Source organism: Lycorma delicatula, chromosome 6 (genome assembly GCF_047948215.1).
Source record: "Lycorma delicatula isolate Av1 chromosome 6, ASM4794821v1, whole genome shotgun sequence".
NCBI lineage: Eukaryota > Metazoa > Arthropoda > Insecta > Hemiptera > Fulgoridae > Lycorma > Lycorma delicatula.
In genome coordinates, this window is record NC_134460.1 from 144,024,225 (window position 1) to 144,044,874 (window position 20,650).

Here is a 20,650-nt window from a genome sequence, read left to right on the forward strand (position 1 = left end):
AAAATATTTACTTAATTGTAATTTAAATGTACATTTAAAATTAAATATTAAGTTATCATTTAATATATACAGTGTACTATGATATGTTTATTATATTGAATAATTAATCTTGTTTGTAATTTACATATAATGTAAAGAATACATATTAATGACCCCAAGGATTATGCAGATTAAAGTAACGTGACACTAACACTAACGTTTACTATGACATTTTGTGATCTAGCCTATGACTGCTATCTAGAAGTTTTTATTATTCTTGAAATTTAAAAAAAAAAATGATATTGCTTAATTTAAAAACACTCTGTCATGTTTTATTTTATGTGTATTCATTGTATAATGTGTTAATATTTTTAAAATATGTTATTAATAGATTAATTTTACCATTATTTTGGAAACAAATTAATTATAAAAATATGGGACAGTGGGCAGGTATGTATTCACAGATTTTTTAAAATAAAATGTTAATGAGTCAATCTTAAAGAAGTCAATTTATGTTTGCTATTTTATTTGAAAGTACAATTAAGTTGATCTATTAAACTGCTCTTAGATCTACTATTGATTTAGTAGATCTATCTCATTGATTATTTATATGTTTACAGCCTATGTTTGTTCATAGTCTGATTATTTACAGTCTACAGTATCAATTATTTGGCAAAGCTGAGTAACAAACTGGTGTTATGGTGAATCAAATGTTTAAATTGGAATCTGATGTTTGTCAATAAAATTTTTAAACACTAAAAAAGTTCATTATTTTTAATTTAATTAATGATTATTAATAAAATTATTGCTAAAAGAAAGATGGTAAAGGGTTCCCAAAATTGAATGTTTTTTGTGCCATATCCCAAAGACATGGCTTTTTCCTCAGTTGCAGTATGAACCACAGAACTTTATTTGGCAACAAGATTGTGCACCTCCTCAATGGTATATCGCTCTAAGTGATTGGTAGAATTAAATTCTTCCTGACAGCTGGATTGGTCACCGGGGAGGTGACAGGGTTTGTTTGCCGTGGTCTCCATGTTCACCCGATCTGATCCTGTGTGATTTTTTCTTTGGGGGTTTATAAAGGATCAAGTGTATGTACCGTCATTACCCAGCTGACCTACCCAATTTGAGACAGGATTGCAGCAGTTGTCACATCAGTTACTCCAGCTTTGGTGATTAAAGTACAGGATGAATTTTCCAGTGGCTAAATGTGTGCTGTGTCACCAATGGTGCTCACATTGAACACTTTTAGGAAAAACTGTTTGAGTTGCTTTTTCATTTCATGTATAATTTATCAATATAAGAAAAACTTAATATATATTATATAACTTTAAAACCCCGATATTCATTTTGAAATACTCTGTATTAGTATTAGACATTGATTTTTAAACTGAAAATAAAAGTTTAAGTAATTGATTTTTTAAAAACTGGCTCCCATTCAGCCCCCTTGTTTTTTGGGGTTGAAGAAATTATTTACGTTAGTTTATCTGAAGAAATTACAATAAGTAGTTTGATTTGGTCCATGTTATTTAACAAGGCTATAATAAAAGTATTATTTTGGCTATATATATATCAAATTCCAATTTTATTGATTTAACAGTTTTCAAGGTATGAGGCCACAATTTTTAGAAATATTGTTGAACATCCTTCAATCCTAAATCTGACCAATTTAAAACTTTGGAATTATAAATAATACATACTTTCATCAGGCTCTAAAGCTAAATTTTTTTAAGATTATTATACCAAAAGTCAGTAACCTCTTTTTTTATTCTCCTTAAATTCTGTATATAGAAATGTATTTATATATATATATATATATATATATATATATATATATAGAAATTTTATGAGCCATTTTTGAAGAATTTATATTGAGCCAGGTTGGAGATATTAATCACAATATAGGCCAATACACACATGCATCTGGAAGTTTCTATGGTTTTTAAGTTTTTTTTGGATTCGGGGCTTATGAAACATCATCATTCGCAAAAAAAAACCTGACATCAAAATTATCCCATTATAGCTATTAGTCCCTTTATAGCAGGAAAATAAAAGTATGTGATTGATCAATATTCCTTTGAAATTTCAATATTTTCTATTTTATTGGAAAAGTCCAATTTAAGTTCTATATAAATTTATTGGTAAAAAAATAAATCAAGTGTTAATTCCAGTTTTTACTTTTTTATTATAGTGATAACAGGATGTACTGATGGCATCGGCAAAGCTTTTGCATTTCAGGTATGAACAATTACAAAAAAAAAAACGAAAAATTTTGAAAATGTAGATATGTTAAGATATTAAATAAATGGTATATTAATGTAGCAGATTCCTTGATATATATTTATACTAAGTGTAGTGGTTCAAGATACCATGAAAATCAAAGTTTATTGTGCAATTATTACACAATTATGTAATTTGGGACTGTTTAGCTAAATCATAATTTTTTTTCATTAACGTTAATTTCCCATGTCATAAAATTAAATATATGGTCCTACTTTACAGAAGTTCTACATCCATATTCAAAGTAATTGTCTCCTTCTCCATTGATAGTGCTGATTTTTGTGTTTTTTAATGGCATCCAGAAAAACTTCTGGATGTTAGCGGTTTTCAGGATGTTCATTACCTCTTACAAGGTTTTTATTAGTTTATTTAATAATACTATTAGGAACACAGGTGCTCAAAATGGAATCCTCTAAACTCTAGGCAGTAGCATTTTCTATCTTGTGCTTTCCTTATATTTGCGAGCATATCAGGATAAGGAATTGATACGCATCACTCATTCTGATCATTAGGTTTTCCGTACGTGCTACAGGGGTTTTGTAAAGATTAGAACTTAAATAGCTCCACAAGAAACAATTCAGTGGTGTAAGTCCTTGAGCTTGTACTGGCTGATCCACTGATTCTTTTTGACCTATCCATTTTTCTAGAAATTCAGCATTTAAGGATTCTCTTACTTCTCTATTGAAGTAGTATAATGAACCATCTTACTGAAATCATTTAACCATTGAAAGTGACTAATAGTTCAACCAAATTACTTGTAGAGAAAAAAAAATTGTTACCTGGACTTTTATAGGTGGAAACAGTAAAGGGGCTTCTAATAAATGTAAAAAAAAATAAATGCGTGTGTAAAGATGGTGGAGGGATGATTTGGGGGGGGGGGGGTTGAAAAAATATGAAATACAAAAGTTGTAAATCATGCAAAAATCTACAAATTTTATAGAGGTCACATTATTACCCCAAAATTTCTGAGAAAAATGTGAAAATCTTTTTTCCCCGTTTTTTATTTTTCATTTCCACAAAAATAATTTAATTTTGACAAAACTTTGTGAAAGTATACCTTTCTGTGTCTTAAATAACCACAAATGTTTTTGGCGTCAACTTTAGCCAGAAATCGTAATACCATTTCTCACCCTCTTTTCAACCCTCCACTGCCGCTGCTCACGCATTTAGTTTTTTTACATTTATTAAAGCTCCTTTACCATTTCCACTTATAAAAGTCCAGGTAAAAATTTTAGGCTTTTTGACATTCAAAATGTGCAAATGTTTAACATCGTAATGTTTTATAAAATTTATGGATTTTGAACAATCATATTGTTCAATTTTGTTTGAAAGTTGTGTTGGTGATATGAATTGAGAAGGGTCAAGATCAGTTAGATCATAAGTTTTGTAAATAAACCATTTAAATACATCAGCTATTGTTTTTAATTTCATATACCAGTACAAATACCTTCCAATTATTTTTAAATCAAACCTTTTCATTAAATCTTAGATCTTTTGTAATCTCATTCTGATGCTACCATATTTTTAATGGGGCATTTATTGACTGTGATAAACAACCCTCATGAAAGTTTGTGGTCAATATGTTTTTTGTGGTGGCCTTACCAATACCATTTACAATAGTATATGTATACTGTGTCAGTGATACAATAATAATTATTATTGATGCATAAATACCACAGATTCTAAACTTATCTTTAACCACCAATTTTCTATATTTGTAAGTACCAAAAATCTCATAACAATGCACAAATTTTGTAGTCTATATGGTCTGTTCTTCAAACCTTCAATATCATCCCTTTTACTGGGTACTCGATACCCAACATGTTCAAGGTTTGTAAATAATTTTTGTACCTTCTGGATTCAAATACATGATCACGATTACAAGCATGCGATACTTCACGGTATTCACTGTGGAATAAGGTTGGGTATGACTTTTGTTTGGTGTGGTGATCTTCAGGACACTTTATAATCTTACCCACATCTATATACACCGCCTTGTGCCCATGTTACCGTGTGTTGCTGATGCGTTTGCTTCAATCTTTTGATAGAAGCAAATCTAGAAATATTTTGAGATCAGTAAATATTTTGATGTATTCTCCTTCAAATGGATTAAGAACTTTAGCTACTAAATGGGCGGTCTTGTGTTTAATGCATTGTCTAGTAAAAGTTGAATTCCAATCAATCGGCAATACGATAATTATTGAAGGAGCAGGGACGCAAAGATTCCGGGGGGATTTTGGGATTGGAATGATAGAGGTGAAGAAATAGTGGAAAAGGTTGTCCCCCTTATAAAGCGTGCAAGGACTTAGTATAATTCTCGCTTGCCTCAATGAAAATTGTTGAAAAATTTTCAAAGTCATTGTTTACTGCTATTAGTAGTGACGTCACTGATTTGTAATTCCCTGTCTATTCAACTTAGAATATTTCTTCTCTAACCCCAATAACTTATACACTGGTTATATGTGAAAAACTAATGCACACAGAAAAATCAAAATTATGGTACAATCCATAATCCAAAAATCATGAAACTTCAAACACTTCTTCCGTAACCTTATCTCAATAAACCACACTACTTTTCCAGTTTAAAAACCACAAAAAATCAACCAAAAAGCCACTAGAATGCAGACAAATACAACCTCTCAGTATGAGCTTCCTTACTCGACTAGTTGATGCACTTAACACTCAAAAAACAAATTATTATGCAAGTTCTGCAATTACGTATGTAATTATTATTAACATTATTATTTAAAGTACGTAACTATTTTTAAAAACATTATTTCGCTCAACTGAATGAAGTATTGTAAAGATGATTGATAGAATCACGATGAATAATAGTAATTGGAATAACGTAAATATGTGTAATAGTAGTACAGCAAAATTAGAACGTGAAATGAATGCATGAAAATTTGACCGTTATTTACATAAAACAGTTAATTTTATCATGGATGCAAATGCATTATTATTCAATAACTTTATACTAAACATGTTAACGAGTCTGAAGCAACATAATGGAAATTATCATAAAACACTTAAATTTGCAGACTTTATCAGTGACGCAAATGCATTATCACTAGATAACTTTAAAATAAACAGGTTAATTAGTAAACAAGGTTATTGCAATATCATTACGCACGTGTAATCTGCACACGCCCCTAAAGCTTTTCGATTTCGCGTTATGTACTTCCTGCACATGAAACCTTTTTATTTTTTTGTAACGTCATCATTTTTAACCTTTGAACTTGTCCCAGAATCGGCATGACCTTTTGACCTACACCAAGAATTGGCAAAAATGTACGAAATGAAACGTAAGATTGCTAAAGAACTGCATAGACCTGTTAGATGCAGGTTTAGAATTTAATTTTAGAATAGAATGCAATAAATAATTTCTAGCTGATATCAGTTAAATGTAGAGTGTTATAGTACAAGGGCTGTTCAGAAAGTTCTTGGCCTGACAAAGAAACAAGAAAATTTTTCAAAAATTAAAAAAAAACATTTTTCAATGTAGTTAACTTGCAAATTCTATACATTTAGACCGATAACTTTTCAGCATTTTAATAACCTCAGTATAATGTGATTGTCTAACTTTGGAAAATAAATGGTTATCTCAGCTTTGATCTCATCATTTGAAGTGAATCTTCATTTAGTAAGCCATTACTTCAGGTTTGGGATCGGAAAGTGGGAGCCATATACAGTGCACATGAAAGAACTTTGAAGTGCAGGTCATGCAATTTTGCAGTAAAAAGCAAGACATGTGTACAGGCTTATTATAGTAGTATAAAAGCACTTTCTTTTTGGCTAAATATGGATTTTTAGCCTGAATAGCACCTTCAGTCGATCCAGTGGTGAAGCGTAATACATCAAGGGTAATACATAGGATCATCAAGGGATCCTGCCTTTTTCCAGATAGTCTATATACACTATATCATGAGTATCCCAAAAACTATAGTCATGAGTTTTCCTGCTATGGAACCATTTTCACCCGCTCCCAATCACTGTTTGGTCTCTGGTGTGTGTTGGTAAATTCATGTCATAAAATGTCAAAGAAACTGAGCAGTATTGCATTTAAATAAGTCTAAAAACCCTAGAGAATTTTTTAGTCAAACAAGTTCAACTGCATACATTTCGTAGAAAATGTCAGAACTTGTTTGTTTTACTTGATCATCACAAATAAGTAACACGAGAATATAAAAGATCAAAAATGACAAAACATTGTAATCATTTTATCATATCTCTCTTGTGTCAGTGTCATACATACTAATTAATTGTTGGTAAAAAATGAAATCCCTTCTTTTATCCTAATATCTTTCCATTGATCTTAAGCCTTCGTTCAAGTATAACAAACTTATCTATCTGAGGTGCTCAGTGAATTTTACATTTGGTACTTAGGTAATAACATGATTAAATATAGGCTTTTTTAGGAAAATTATAGAATTTTTACCGTGCTCATTTAATGTAACAGCAAACCAGAAGTAAAGTGGCTTTAAAAAAGAAAAAACATCACAAAACATGTTATGTTTTGTAACTGGATTTAATAACAAACATAATTGTTAAAAAAATGTAAATAAAAACAATGCTTTCTAAATTGTTAAAATACAAGGTGTACCTATTAAATAACAATACTGATACAGTAACACCTTTATTTATATTTACATCTCTAATGCTTGTCCTCTTCAATGTAGTCTTCATTTACACTTACACGCTGATGTAATCTTGATTTCCACCGGTCAAAGATTTGGAGAACAACAATTTCTGTCAGCTGTTTTGACACATCTATCATTTTCTTCTTTACTACATTAACTGACCAAAAACATGCTCCTTTAAGGACAGATTTCAGTTAAGGGAAAAGTAAAAGGCCACATGGTTTCAAATCTGGGAAATAGTTATGTGTTTTTCAGCCAAAATGTGCTTCACAGAAAGTGCTATGTGAGCAGGCACATGGTCTTTATGAAGAATGAATCTATTTTTGGTCATTTTTTCTTACTTGCTTTTGTTCTCATTTTTGGTGATATAGTGTTTTCTGGTGTATTGACTGTCATGGTCATGACCTTCCTGCATTCTCTGGAAGGCCTAGGTTTCATTACAAATGATGATTTTTTGAAAAAGATCAGTGTTGGCATCAAAGTTACTGCTGTATGTCAGTGCAAATTTCCTTTTGCAATGGTGTGAGAACTCAAGGGATGGTTTTGGCTCAAACCTTTTTAATGTTGAGATAAACAAAATTTTCCACACAAAATCCTTGCTGACAAATCAATTAAGCTTCAACTGTTATTCAGACACTGACTCAACGGCTGTATCAAATAATCTGGCGTAATTTTTTCTACAATCTTTTTGTAAGCATTTGAAAACATTCTGTTGGTGGTTTCTTAAATTTTGCTAAAATTTGAAATTGACATTTTGCTCAACTTTTAAACTTAGCATTATATGGGGCACACCACAGAAAACAAAACTTCAGTAAACAAAAACTCAACTGACTGGCCAAGAGTGTTGATGTTTGTCATGCAGCTTCAGACATTCCAAGGTCAGTAACACAGTGCTCACAATCAGTTCTTACTGCTTTCTCTAAGAGATAGAAACAATTTCATGTAACAGACACACCTCTTAACTCTTTCAGGCATGAATCGGCCACAACATTTACAGACCTTACCAGTACAGAAATATTTTTTGTAAATTTTACCCAAATTTATTACTATTCATACTAAGTAACCATAAATATACAAGGAAGAAAATAAATATATAATTATTTATCAGGTAGGGGGAGGTTCACATTTTAGACCACCATGCCATAAAAATAATTATTAAATCTTCATAAAACTAATTTGTACATCAACAAATTATTTTCAGTACACACAATAAAATAATTCATTCAAAATGTTCAGTAACAAACTGTTTAATATCGCAGATAATTTGTAAAACAAAAAACAAGCATAGTCAAAACTTGAAAACTATTATGAACACAGTCAGTGTTATTAACACAGTACCAAATAATACAATTAATATTTAATACACTAGCCTATCATTAATATAATTACAATGCAACAAACATAATCAAAATTTACAATGAAACATAATAAATAAAAAAAATAAATCTGGAGAAATATTAAGTTTAGAGTGTTTAATTTCAATTGAAGGTAAAGCAGCAAATCGCTTTGTTGACAAACAAAGCGAATAAGCGATTAAGAACAAGTTAAGTTGCGATTAGCAACAAGTTAAGTGAACTGTCATTCACTTAACTTGTTACTGACAAGACCATCAATGACATCTCGACGAAAGTCTTTTAGGGTTTTTTACAGTTGTTGCAGATTTTTGTATAATACATAAGAATTGATAATACTGGCATCTAAGAAGTGAAATAATATAACGATGCCACCACTTCTGGCTTTTTCTATCTATTTCATAGACTGACTTCAGTTGATCAAATTTTGTCAATCGAATTCATGTTTAAATTAAAATCTTTAATGATTTTTGGACATGATACTGCTGAAACAACACCATTTGATAAGACAAACACATCTTTTGTCTTTCTACAAGACAGCTAATAAATAATTTCGTTTCCACCAAACTCACCCTGATGGAAAGATTTTTCATTTACAAATTTTGGTAAATTTCTCCCGTTCTTATTAACAGTTCCAAAAGGTAATATTTCATCATCCCTTCTTAATTTTTTCGTTAAATCTATACTATTGAAATAATTGTCAAAACAGACAGTGTGAAAATTATTGCATAACTGAGATGTCATTCTTAAAATCACTTGTTCCCCTAATTTTTTTACTACTAAATTTCCAACTTTTCCCGTGTAAGTGTCAAAATCATGTATATACCCTATTTGTCAGCCAGGACCCACACCTTATACCCTGTTTTTATGGGCTTGTTGGGTAAGTATCATTTAATACTGGACCTTTAAACTCAATCATGCACTCATCAACAGAAACAATGGCTGATGGCAAGAAACATTTTTTATATTTTCAGGCTGTCTAACTAAGATTTTACCTTGTAGTTTATTGTAATCTGGGGAAGTACAAATAGATACTATTGTCATTTATGTGCAGATTACTTAATAACCATCTAAATCTAATGACAGTTATCTATTTGGATATGTATGGATCATTAAGGTCTGGGGAACTACTCCAATAATCTCTGTAGCTGGGTGATTTCTTGATTCCCAAGAAAGGTTCTTATTTCAGTAAAAATTGGTGGGAGTGTATCTTTTACCGGACTGCTGGGGATAAAGGTTCATTTGATACACTAAATTAATAATACTATCATCAAATATTAATGAAAATAGTTTATATGGGCTTATGCACTCTAGATTTTTAACTACTGCTGTTGGTTCACTGTCAAACAACGGAGGGAGCTGATAATCATTATGTTTATTCCATTTCATATGTAATCTGTCAGGTAACAGTTCATTTTTATATTTTCTTCTGACAATTCTTCAGAATTACTATTGCTGTTACCGTCACTAATACACATTTTGTTTATAATGACAGTAAAATCCAGGTCATCTACAATGTTTTCTTTGTTTTCATCAACTGATTCAATGTCCAATGGAATTTCATCCATTAATACATCTTCAACGAATGAAGTAAGCTGAGTTAACAGAATTCATTCCATTTCAGATGAATTCTGAAATAAAAATGGTACACTGTCAGAATTGAGGTTATGCATCAAAGATACACATTGCTGCATGGTGGTCTAAAATGTGGACTGTGTTAAAATTGCCATAAAGTAAATAAATATTGGTGTTAAAATACAACAGATTAATTACTTATCATCAAAACTTAGTAATAATGGGGATTATTACAAATCCAGACGAATAAAACACTTTTAAATCATGTAAATAAATGTAAGACACACATCGCACAGCAACAATGGTAGATATTTATTTGCTTTATTAACATCTGTTAAATGTTGATACGACTAATTCTGCCAACAATAATGTAAAATGGAACTACTAGAATATAATACTGTAGAGATGGTCAATTTCTAAACTATCGTGCTGCAAATAAGTATAATTTTCTTATGTGGTCTAAATTCTGAACCGTCATGAACTAACAATGGTGGTTCAAATTGCAATCCACCATGCCCAAAAGAGTTAAATTGCCAACTTTACATTTCATGTATTTTGTTACATCAGTAAAAAATTGTTTAAGGCAGTTAACTGCATATCTTTTCCAATTTTAGCTACATTGAAGACAATTATCTCAGGACCTATTAATATTACAGGCTTCAAATTTTTTCTGGATACTGATATTCTAAGTAGATTAGATGCATGTAGAATTATAGAATGCATCTAAGTTATACAACTATAACTATAAACTACTTTCCTAATGAAATATAAATTAATAATAATAATAATTTTTTTTCAGTTTTTTAGGATTTATTTTTTATAACTGATAATTCACATATTTTCATAATTCTAGATGTATTGAAAGATATATACATATAGAATAATGACAAAAAAATTCAATTTATCTTTAGTGGTTCCTAAGATAATGGGTCATAAATATAGAAAAATATGATTTTTGGAAAACTGACTTTAAAAATGACAGAGATTTTTAAGTCATGTTTTAAAATTGCCCAGCTTCATAATCTGGGTCTGATTTTATTAGCTTCCTGATCTTCTAGCTTTGGCTTTTTATTTCTGCTTCTCTGTCTTACCTTTTTTCTGCATTTCTTGAACTGTGCCTTCTGCCTGGGTTACCCGTTCCGTATCAATATTTTAAAAAGTTTCTATGGTACTAAGAACAGGATTGGTTCCAAGATGCTGCAGAACTTCACATTTGCTAATGTTTGCCATTATTTAATGTTGACACTATATCATGTACACCAAACTCAAGTGTTTCCTTTCCACAAAAATATTTTTTGGCAACTGGTTCCAAATTATGTGGCTGAAAGACTCAAGAGTTCTGTGTCTGTCCATGAAGACATTTTTCAACAAACCTTCAACAGATAAACTTTGAAGGGTATGGACATATGTATTATGTAGTACTTTTGAAACAGTTTTTATCACATTTCTATAACACACACACACACACACAATATTTAATTAATTGTATTCTGACACACAAAAAACACAAATGCACTAAACCATAACTCACAATTAACTGGGTTGATATTTATTATGCATTTTTAGACTGGTCCAAGGTTTTTGCCAAAGAGCTTACAATCAGTTCTTGCTACTTTATATTAGATCAAAACAGTCTTGTTATTTTATAAATATATCTTGTAGGTTTCTAGATCTTTTTGTAGATTTTATTCAGCTTTACTAGCAATGTTTCACTAGCATGTGATGAAGTCAAACTTCAGAAATTTAGAAACTTAATTTTTATTTATTTAATTGTAAATGTCATATAATTTTTAAATCATCATGTTTTTATTTCAGAAGAAAAATATAATATAAAAACTAAAATAGTTGTAGCCGATTTTAAAGATACAGAAAAAGTAATACCAGAAATAAGAAATGAATTAAGCAATATGGATGTTGGTGTGCTTATAAACAATGTTGGTATGGCATTAGAGTTGGCTAAATTTATTGACAATAACAAAAGAAAAGTTAATGACATAATTAACGTAAATGTTAAATCTGTGGTATGCATGTGTTCAGCTGTAATGGATATAATGTTAAATAAACAAAAAGGTGTCATTATTAATGTATCATCGCTTTTGTCTGTATTACCATGTCCAAATGTGACTGTTTATGGTGCAACTAAGGTAAGCTGAATATAACAATTGTTTCCTTTACTGACAGATAAATATTGGTGTGCCTAGGTTGATTCATCATTTTCCATTCCCCGTATAAGAAAGTTAGGTTTTTGAAAACATTACTAGCCTGCTTCTTGAATTGTACTATATAATAATAATAGTGTACATTATTAATATAACAGACAATCTGAAAATAACAGAATGAAAAATAATAATAAATTAAGAAGTTTCCACATTAATATGACTGTACAGATTTAACTAAAAAATAAGAAAATACATTCCTGTGATAATTATATAGTATCTCTCTCTCTCTCTCTCTCTGTGTGTGTGTGTGTGTGTCAGTACACTGCTTTTCGGTATGAGACCACAACAACTCAAGCATCCATGAGGAGTAACTCGAAAATTTTTTATTGAAAGTATAAGGTTGTGATATCATTTTAAAGGCAACTGAAAAAAAAAAAAATGGCTGCTAAACAAAACAGAAGCTATTAATGTTTTTCACAAGTAGTTTCAAAGTGTCTAGTGTCTCTTATATAATGCAAATCATTAAATTTGGAAGTTCTTCAATCTTTAAACAATATATTTTTAGAATCAGATCACTATTTGGATTGTACTATTTGTCACTTTTGAAGTTAGCTGTAAAAAATATTAAATGGTAGATATTTTGGTTAAAATTGTTGTAGTTCAAAGTTTTCTGCATAAAAAATTTGTTTTGTAATGCTCTTTAATATGGTATATCATACTTTTACCTTTTAATTTAAAATTTTTGAATTTGCCTTACATGGGGCTGCCTGAGGGGTTGGGGTGAGATCTTCTACCAAAAAACAGATTATTTTGAGGTAGGGGCATTTTCTAAATTTCAGTCTGTTTTATTCAATTTCTTTCTTTTTTTTGTAAATAAGGTTTCCAAAGGAAAAACCTTGAAAAATAAGTTTGCCAAAAAACCATTGCAAGATTTAATAACATATTGAGAGAGCTATAATGTCATAAGGAATAACAAAATGGTCTTGGAAACAAATACTAGACTAAAAGACAGAATAAAACATCAAAGAGAGAAGAATCTAATGCACAGCTGTTGAGATTATGGAAATGATGTGTTGTGATTGGAATAGGTCCTGTCATGAGAGGAAGAGAAACAATGTGTGGAATGTGTAGCAGTAAAGGCTTGGTGAAGAAAACTTCCTCTCTACCATCTTGAGGACTGAAGGAACCATTTTGAAATGGAAAATTTTATGAACAATCATTACACACACATTTTTCTGCTTAACAGCAAAAATATTTCACAGAAAAATTTTGTAAATATCATAAAATATGTTTGGTCTTAACTGCATCAAGTTGAAGTAGGACCTAGCTATGTGTGGTCAAAAAATATCAACTGTTTCCTTGGATGCTTTCCTTTTAAGAGCATGCTGATTAGTTCTACATACAGACCTGTATCAATAGATCTTAATTTCAATATCTCTATCAAACTCTTAAGTAATCACACAGAGCATCTAGTTGAAAAGTGTGACTTTTTCCAGTACTTTCAATATCTATAAATACTTTAACTCCTCTGCCCCAAAAATATTCCACAAAAATGAAATATTTGTTTATTAATAATTTACTTAATCATGTTTTACTTTGAATCTTCTTAATAAAATCGGCAGCTTATCATCACTGTTAATTATTTATTATGCTTCTATTATTTCCCTTTGAAGTAGATCATCTTGACTTTCTGAGGAAGTTGCAACTTCCTCAGAAAGTCAAAATGAGTTTTTAAGATATAAAAATCCATCTCTTTACATTTTTTAGCTTTCATAATATGAATCATGTAGACTGATACTTAGAAAATTAAGATTGTTTTTTTCATGTGATTATAATTATTATTGGGCAATCTTTGCTAAAAAGAATAACTTTATTCTTAAAAAAATAAAAATATCCACCTCTATTCATGTAACTCAACATAATACTTAAGCTTATGAGAACCATTTTATGCTTTCATTTTCTTTAGTAAATGACCAAATCAGTTAAAAAAATCTTCCCAATTATATTTAAAGTAAAATTAAAAAGTTTTCCTTTACAGAAATAATATTACTCCGTTAATTCATTTGTAAATATGAATTAATAAACTGAATTTTTTGCAACTTGTTCAACATTTGCATAAATACTTGGCTCAAATAATTCTCATCAACACCTTTTGAATTGTGAAAATTTTTTTTATATTTAATGTATTTACCTTAACATTTCATATGTTTATATTCAGAAAAATTAATATGAACTTTAATCACATCTACAATTAAAAAAATTTTCTTTTTTCATTTGTGCAGTGTAGCACATTTACCAATCCAATGATCAGAATAAAAGATTTAATTATTTATTTATATCTGTTTATTTACATTGCACTGCTTATTAATTCGGTCAGTTTTTGCATCGATCTTGAGCATGGAGAATCATCTGATCATCTGCGTAAAGAATAGTATGATACATAATGTTCCTGATCCATTCATACCTCAATATAGATAACTCAATAATAGATTCAACAAGTTACACCTCTGTTCATGGTTTGATTTGCTGCAATGTGGAGATTTGTTTTCTGCTTAAATTACAATAGTAGAGCAAAATTTCAGAGTTCTTTTCATTTACTAATTATTTACTTAAACTGTAACATTAATTTTAACTTTTTATATTTAGAGAACAGCTAGAAGCAGATTTTACACCCTTTGAGTTCAGTATACTTTTTTCCAGATTTTTGTAATCCACAGTAAATGATATTTCTTTTCAGGCCTTTGTATTAAAATTCAGTGAAGATTTACATAAGGAATATGGAAAACACGGAATAGTTGTGCACTGTTTAACAACTGGTCCGGTGAAAACTAAGATGTTCAATTTGAGCATTTCAGAATGGATTACTCCTGTTCCAGATATATATGCAGAAAATGCATTGAAAAATGTAGGAATGCTTAACGTTACTACTGGTTATTCATCTCATGATCTTATTGTAAGTAATAATCGACCAATCAGCGCTCGTGAAAAAAACCTTAGTTACAAACATAAAGTGGTGGGGGGTAATTATGTCTGGACCTGAGGTTTCTATACTACTTGTGTGTTGATCTTTGATTTCACACATTTAATTCAGTAGCGGCGAAGAGGTGCAAAGAGTGACAGAAGAATCAGAAGGTCTCCAGCTGCCCGTGGCTCGCTGCGGGTAGTCGTCACGCTTGTGCCCAATATCTCTAAATAGAAGGAATACAGCGAGCATTTTGTTTGTATACTGTTAGGTCAGGGCATCTCCGACCATGACAGATGTCAGTGAGATAGGTAGGAAGCCTAGCTGGAGGAAGGGTCTGGAGCTTTTTCCTTCGACCACCTCGAGCACTGGTTCTGACAATGATAGTTCAGAAGAAGATATAGAGGTGACCACCAGGGAGAGTATGAACCCATTTATTGAAAAGTTTTTCCAAGCCGGGAGCAGGCCTAGCAGTTCTGCTCCGTTGGGCAGTAATGTTTTGGCGGAACTGAGTGGGGCTTGTCTTTCTATTTAAATGTACTAGAGCAGCTACCACCAAGAGATTATTACCTCGGCTCGAATTCTTCCGAGCGGCTTTCACAGCTCTCGTCGGTGGTTTTGAAAATCTTGCCTCAAGGCCTAAAGAAATAACTGTAGCTCAGAAACCGGCCTCGGCCCCAATGCAACCGCGTAGGTATGCTGAGGTGGTCAGGGGCAGACATGAAACCAGCCAGTCCTCTAAGAAACCTGAGGTTTGAGGTTGCGTTTGTTCATAGGGCGGAGGGCACGACTGTGTCCAGCTGTCAGTTTAAGAAAGACCTCCTGGTTGCCCTTCGGGGTAAGAACGGAAAGGTCTTAAAATGAGGAACATTAAAGAGACCGGCAAGAGTTTAGTTGTGGTAATGGATGATAGAGACTATTCAGGCAATTAGAGATTCCATGGCAGTTAAGCAATTGAATGTGAAAATATACCCGAAGAGAACGCGTAGACCCCGTATTATAGTCTGATATTGACCGTAACCTGACCGACGAAGATGTCTTGTCTCTCATTAGAGAGAGCAGAACACGGATTTGGATGAAGCTGCCTTCCGGCAGGACTGCAGGTTGGTTTTTAAAACGGGTAGGCGTGATACCCAGAAATATCATGGTCTTTGAGGTAAGTTCTGGTCTCTTTCAAACATTTATGTCTGTAGGTACACTATTTATCAATTTAGGGTCCTGCCGAGTAAGAGTACGTGGATGTTCAAAGATGTTTCAATTGCTGCAGGTATAGTCACAGGGCTAAATTTTGTAAGTTTGCCTTGGTGTGTCCACCACACCAATGGGTGTGCCCATTGTGGCGAGGAGGGCCATAAGCGTGATGATTGTTTGCATAGGTCCGAGGCTCCGGCCTGTGCTAACTGTAAGAGTTTGCATGAAGATTATGAGCACCCAGTGTTTAGTAAGGGCCGTTGTGCTGTGTACTTTTAATTCATTAGATGGTTAGGTTCGGTCAACTAAATGCCCAGGGTGCTTATGTAGTCCAGGTTGAGTCAAGCGAGATTGTAGAGAACGGAGCCTCGATGTTGTCCTTCTGCAGCACCCATATGTAATTAGGGGTGATCTAGGCTTTCACAGCTGTATAAGAGCTGAAGCAAGGGACCCTGAAGCAAGTTTGGTTTTTAAAACGGGTTGGCGTGATACCCAGAAATATCATGGTCTTTGAGGTAAGTTCTGGTCTCTTTCAAACATTTATGTCTGTAGGTACACTATTTATCAATTTAGGGTCCTGCCGAGTAAGAGTACGTGGATGTTCAAAGATGTTTCAATTGCTGCAGGTATAGTCACAGGGCTAAATTTTGTAAGTTTGCCTTGGTGTGTCCACCACACCAATGGGTGTGCCCATTGTGGCGAGGAGGGCCATAAGCGTGATGATTGTTTGCATAGGTCCGAGGCTCCGGCCTGTGCTAACTGTAAGAGTTTGCATGAAGATTATGAGCACCCAGTGTTTAGTAAGGGCCGTTGTGCTGTGTACTTTTAATTCATTAGATGGTTAGGTTCGGTCAACTAAATGCCCAGGGTGCTTATGTAGTCCAGGTTGAGTCAAGCGAGATTGTAGAGAACGGAGCCTCGATGTTGTCCTTCTGCAGCACCCATATGTAATTAGGGGTGATCTAGGCTTTCACAGCTGGAAAACATTTTGTGTTGAGCATACCTGCATGTCTGCTATTCTATGCAGGAAGTAGCTTGGTAGTGTCTTTATACAGCAGGTTTCTGACCCGCATCATGTTGTAGTCAGACTTGCCATTCGCAGAAAGAACCTTACAGTTGTTAGTTCATATTTCCAATACAGGGATCACACTGAGGAACACTTAGCGAGATGGGATAGGATCCTTCATATTGCGGGTAATAGTCCAATCCTTATTGGTGCCGATGTTAATTCGAAGTCGCTTTTCTGGCAGAGTGGGATCACTGATCATGGCGGTGGCCTAATTTACAATTTCATCGCGCAGCACAATTTTGAGGTATTTAATGTTGCAGACCAGTAGGCTACTTAAGTTGGTAAGGTTAACAAATGAAGGGCCTTTTTAGGCACAAATATTGAGATCACCATTGGTATTTTAGGGACATCCCTAGCAGGGTCATTGGTCGAAGATTGTTCTAGCGATCATTGGTTGATACTATTTGAAATAGCAGATCAGCTACGTGTTGGCCATGAGGGACACTTTCCTGTTTACCGAGAGCGCTCCTGCATAGGATGGCGGACTGGCCGGAAATTCTCCTCTTTGTTGGAGTCCAAACTAGAGACCTTGACGGCCTGTCATTAGATGTCCTGGCAGAAAATTTCACTTCTGTGGTGGTGGCGATGGCTGAAGCTGCCATTTCTAGAGGCACTGGCCGGAAACGTATATCTGATTGGTAGTCTCGGAATCTGACAACAATGAAGCAGTCTGTGAGCTGACTCAGAAGGGCTGCTCAACGAGAGGGTGATCCCGATCAATGTGCGGCCCTAACTGCAGATTACCGCAGAGTGATGGCTAGGTTTTCAAAGAGTAATTCCTGGTGCTCCTTCCTTCAGGAGCAAAGGAATAGAGACCCTAGGGGCATTGTGTATAGGGCCCTTGGACATAAGCACAGGAAAGATGTCCCCTTGTCAGGCTTGTCAACCCACGAGGGTGTGGTAATTGATAAGGACCGTGTCTTTAACATTTTGCTGAATGATTTGCTCCCGGATGATACTATGGTGGGTGAGGTTTCATACCACCGGCGTGTCAGGTGGGAAGTGGTGATTTTCGAGACCAACTTACAATCTTCTGAGATCACTGAGGCGGAAGTGCGCAGGTGATCTGCAGTATGGCAAGGCACAAGGCACCCTAATATATGATTGTATCACATTGGAGCTCCTCGTCCGAGCGCTTCCTTGCAGTTGTCCTTGGTCCTCTAGAATATATAATAGGTTGCTCTTTGTCGCCCACTTTCCGGCGTGGAGACTCGGTATTGGTTATTCAAAAGTGGCGACAAAGATCCTACTGTTAATTCTTCTTAGCGTCCACTAACGCTCTTGCCCATAATTGGCAAGGTTTTCAACATATTAATGTTAGATTGGCCAATGTTGTTTCCGACTGGTCAAGAGCACTGAGGATGCCATACTAAAGGTGATGGATATAGCTTCCTCTAGTCCATGTAAATATGTATTAGGGATCTTTCTGGACATTCGGGGTATTTAACAACTTATGGTGGCCCTCTGCCCTGTTTCAGATGCAGAAGCATAAGTGTACACAAAATGAACTAGTAGTGCTCTCAAAGTTATTTCAGCCATCGGACCGTTTCCCTGCGTGACAGCAGCTTGGTGATTCGTAAGACATTAACTAAAGAATGACCTCAAAGCGGTGTTCTGAGTTCCCTTCTTTGGATCATAGAATTCGATTCGATGTTGCGTTTAAGGTTGCCATGTGGTTGTCGTGTCATCGCTTACACTGACGACCCACTGCTACTGATTGAAGGGGATTCGCATAACGAAGTAGAGTTCCGAGCTGCTCGTGCTTGTTAGACACTCTGATTGTGGAGTCTCCAACATAAGATGATTTTCAGCCCAGAGAAAACCACAATGATGTTGCTTAATAAATAAAAAATTACAGTCTAAAACAAGTTTATAGATTTCAAAATGGTATCAAGCCACTTTATAATGTGATAATCTTGATAATCAATACTTTTATCAAAATACATTTTAATAGTTAACATGTTAAGTCGATATCAAAAAACAGCATGATATTTATATTTTTGAAAATTGGTCAACAAAACAAAATTATTACACAATATAATTTTCAGATGCATTTCATCTTCACCATTAATAAAAAATTACCAAACTGGAATAATTAAAATTAATAAATACATGAAATTTTATGTGCTCATCAAATAAAAATAAAAATTTTATTTAGCTTAAAAACTGTTTAGGCTTTAATCGAAAGCTGAGAAAGTTATGCAAAATTATTAGTAATTTTTTATTTATTTTACAGTTACTGTAATGTCAGTGTAAAATTTACGTTGTTCGAATATAAGTATAATATTTCAGATTATATAAAGTTAATCACAGTGGGTTGTATTATTGTATTTAGTTTCATTTATAAAATAACATGTGTAGAATAACTCTTTGGTGAATTATATGTGTTTATTATTAGCTATATTTTTTCAAAGTTTTTAATTATTTCAGGAATTCATCAGCAAGTCACTGATAGAAATTTTTCCCATGTTTTATACGAAATTAATGGAGACTTTAGAATCTCTTATACCAAAGAAGTCAAACTGTAAACAAAAGTTACAAAAAATAGTATTATGAATATTAATAAAATTAATAATAATATGGATTAAACAGAAAGTAAAAATTATTCTCTAATTTAAAAAAAAATAAAATTATCGACTGCATAAAAAATTTAATATAAAGATGTCTAGATTTCATAATGGAAAATAAATTATTTTGATATACCAACACTTCCTAATATTTTTTTAAAAATTAATAGTTGACAAATTATTTAAGGATTGTGGCAACCTTTAACAACAAACAAAGTATGGAACACTTTGTTTAACTTTTTTTTATTACTAAAAATTGTAGACAATTTTATTGTTAAAATTGTAGACATTTTTCACTTATTGTGAAAAATGTCTAAAAAAAATGAAACTTCTTATAAATAAATAGAAAATGTAAATGAAAAAAATGCAATCTTTTCTTTTACTCTACATTTCAAGTGAATGTGAATGTAGAGTTTCCTTACTTTATTCCTCACTTACTTTCTTGATTCATAATTGCTGTGTAAATTTATTATTTTTTTAATAAACACAATAAAATTATAAAAAATATATTTTTTTTAAATTATTTTAAAGAGAAGTGTTGAACTTGTAGTACTATATCATTTCAATAAAACATATCAATAGTTAAAAATTTAATAGTGTTTTTTGTTATCAGCCTCAGATTGTTTTTATTTTTAGGCCACAGTTAGATTTTGCTTCAGAGAATGAGATGAAATGGCAATTTTGTAGCATGTGAGCCATGCCTGACCGGTATTTGAACCCAGGATCTCTGAATGAAAGGCTGAGAACACTACTTACTTGCGATCTTCAGAGTCCTACAACTTTTCCAGCTGACAAGAGTTTGTTAGCCTTGATTGGTGTCCCCTTCTCATTTGAAGAAGAACAAGTATGGAGTCTTCTACTCCATACTTCTTC

The 20,650-nt window shown here is 32.7% G+C and overlaps 1 protein-coding gene across 1 annotated transcript; it reads left to right on the forward strand.

Annotated features, from left to right (window-relative positions):
- Positions 1-179: 179 nt before the first annotated feature.
- LOC142326323 (very-long-chain 3-oxoacyl-CoA reductase-like) lies at positions 180-19,970 on the forward strand. Its single transcript, XM_075368728.1, has 3 exons — positions 180-429; positions 11,645-11,973; positions 19,641-19,970. Exons 1-3 carry the CDS (start codon positions 276-278, stop codon positions 19,764-19,766), a joined length of 609 nt encoding a protein of 202 aa, XP_075224843.1. The 5' UTR covers positions 180-275; the 3' UTR covers positions 19,767-19,970.
- The last annotated feature ends 680 nt before the right edge of the window (positions 19,971-20,650 follow it).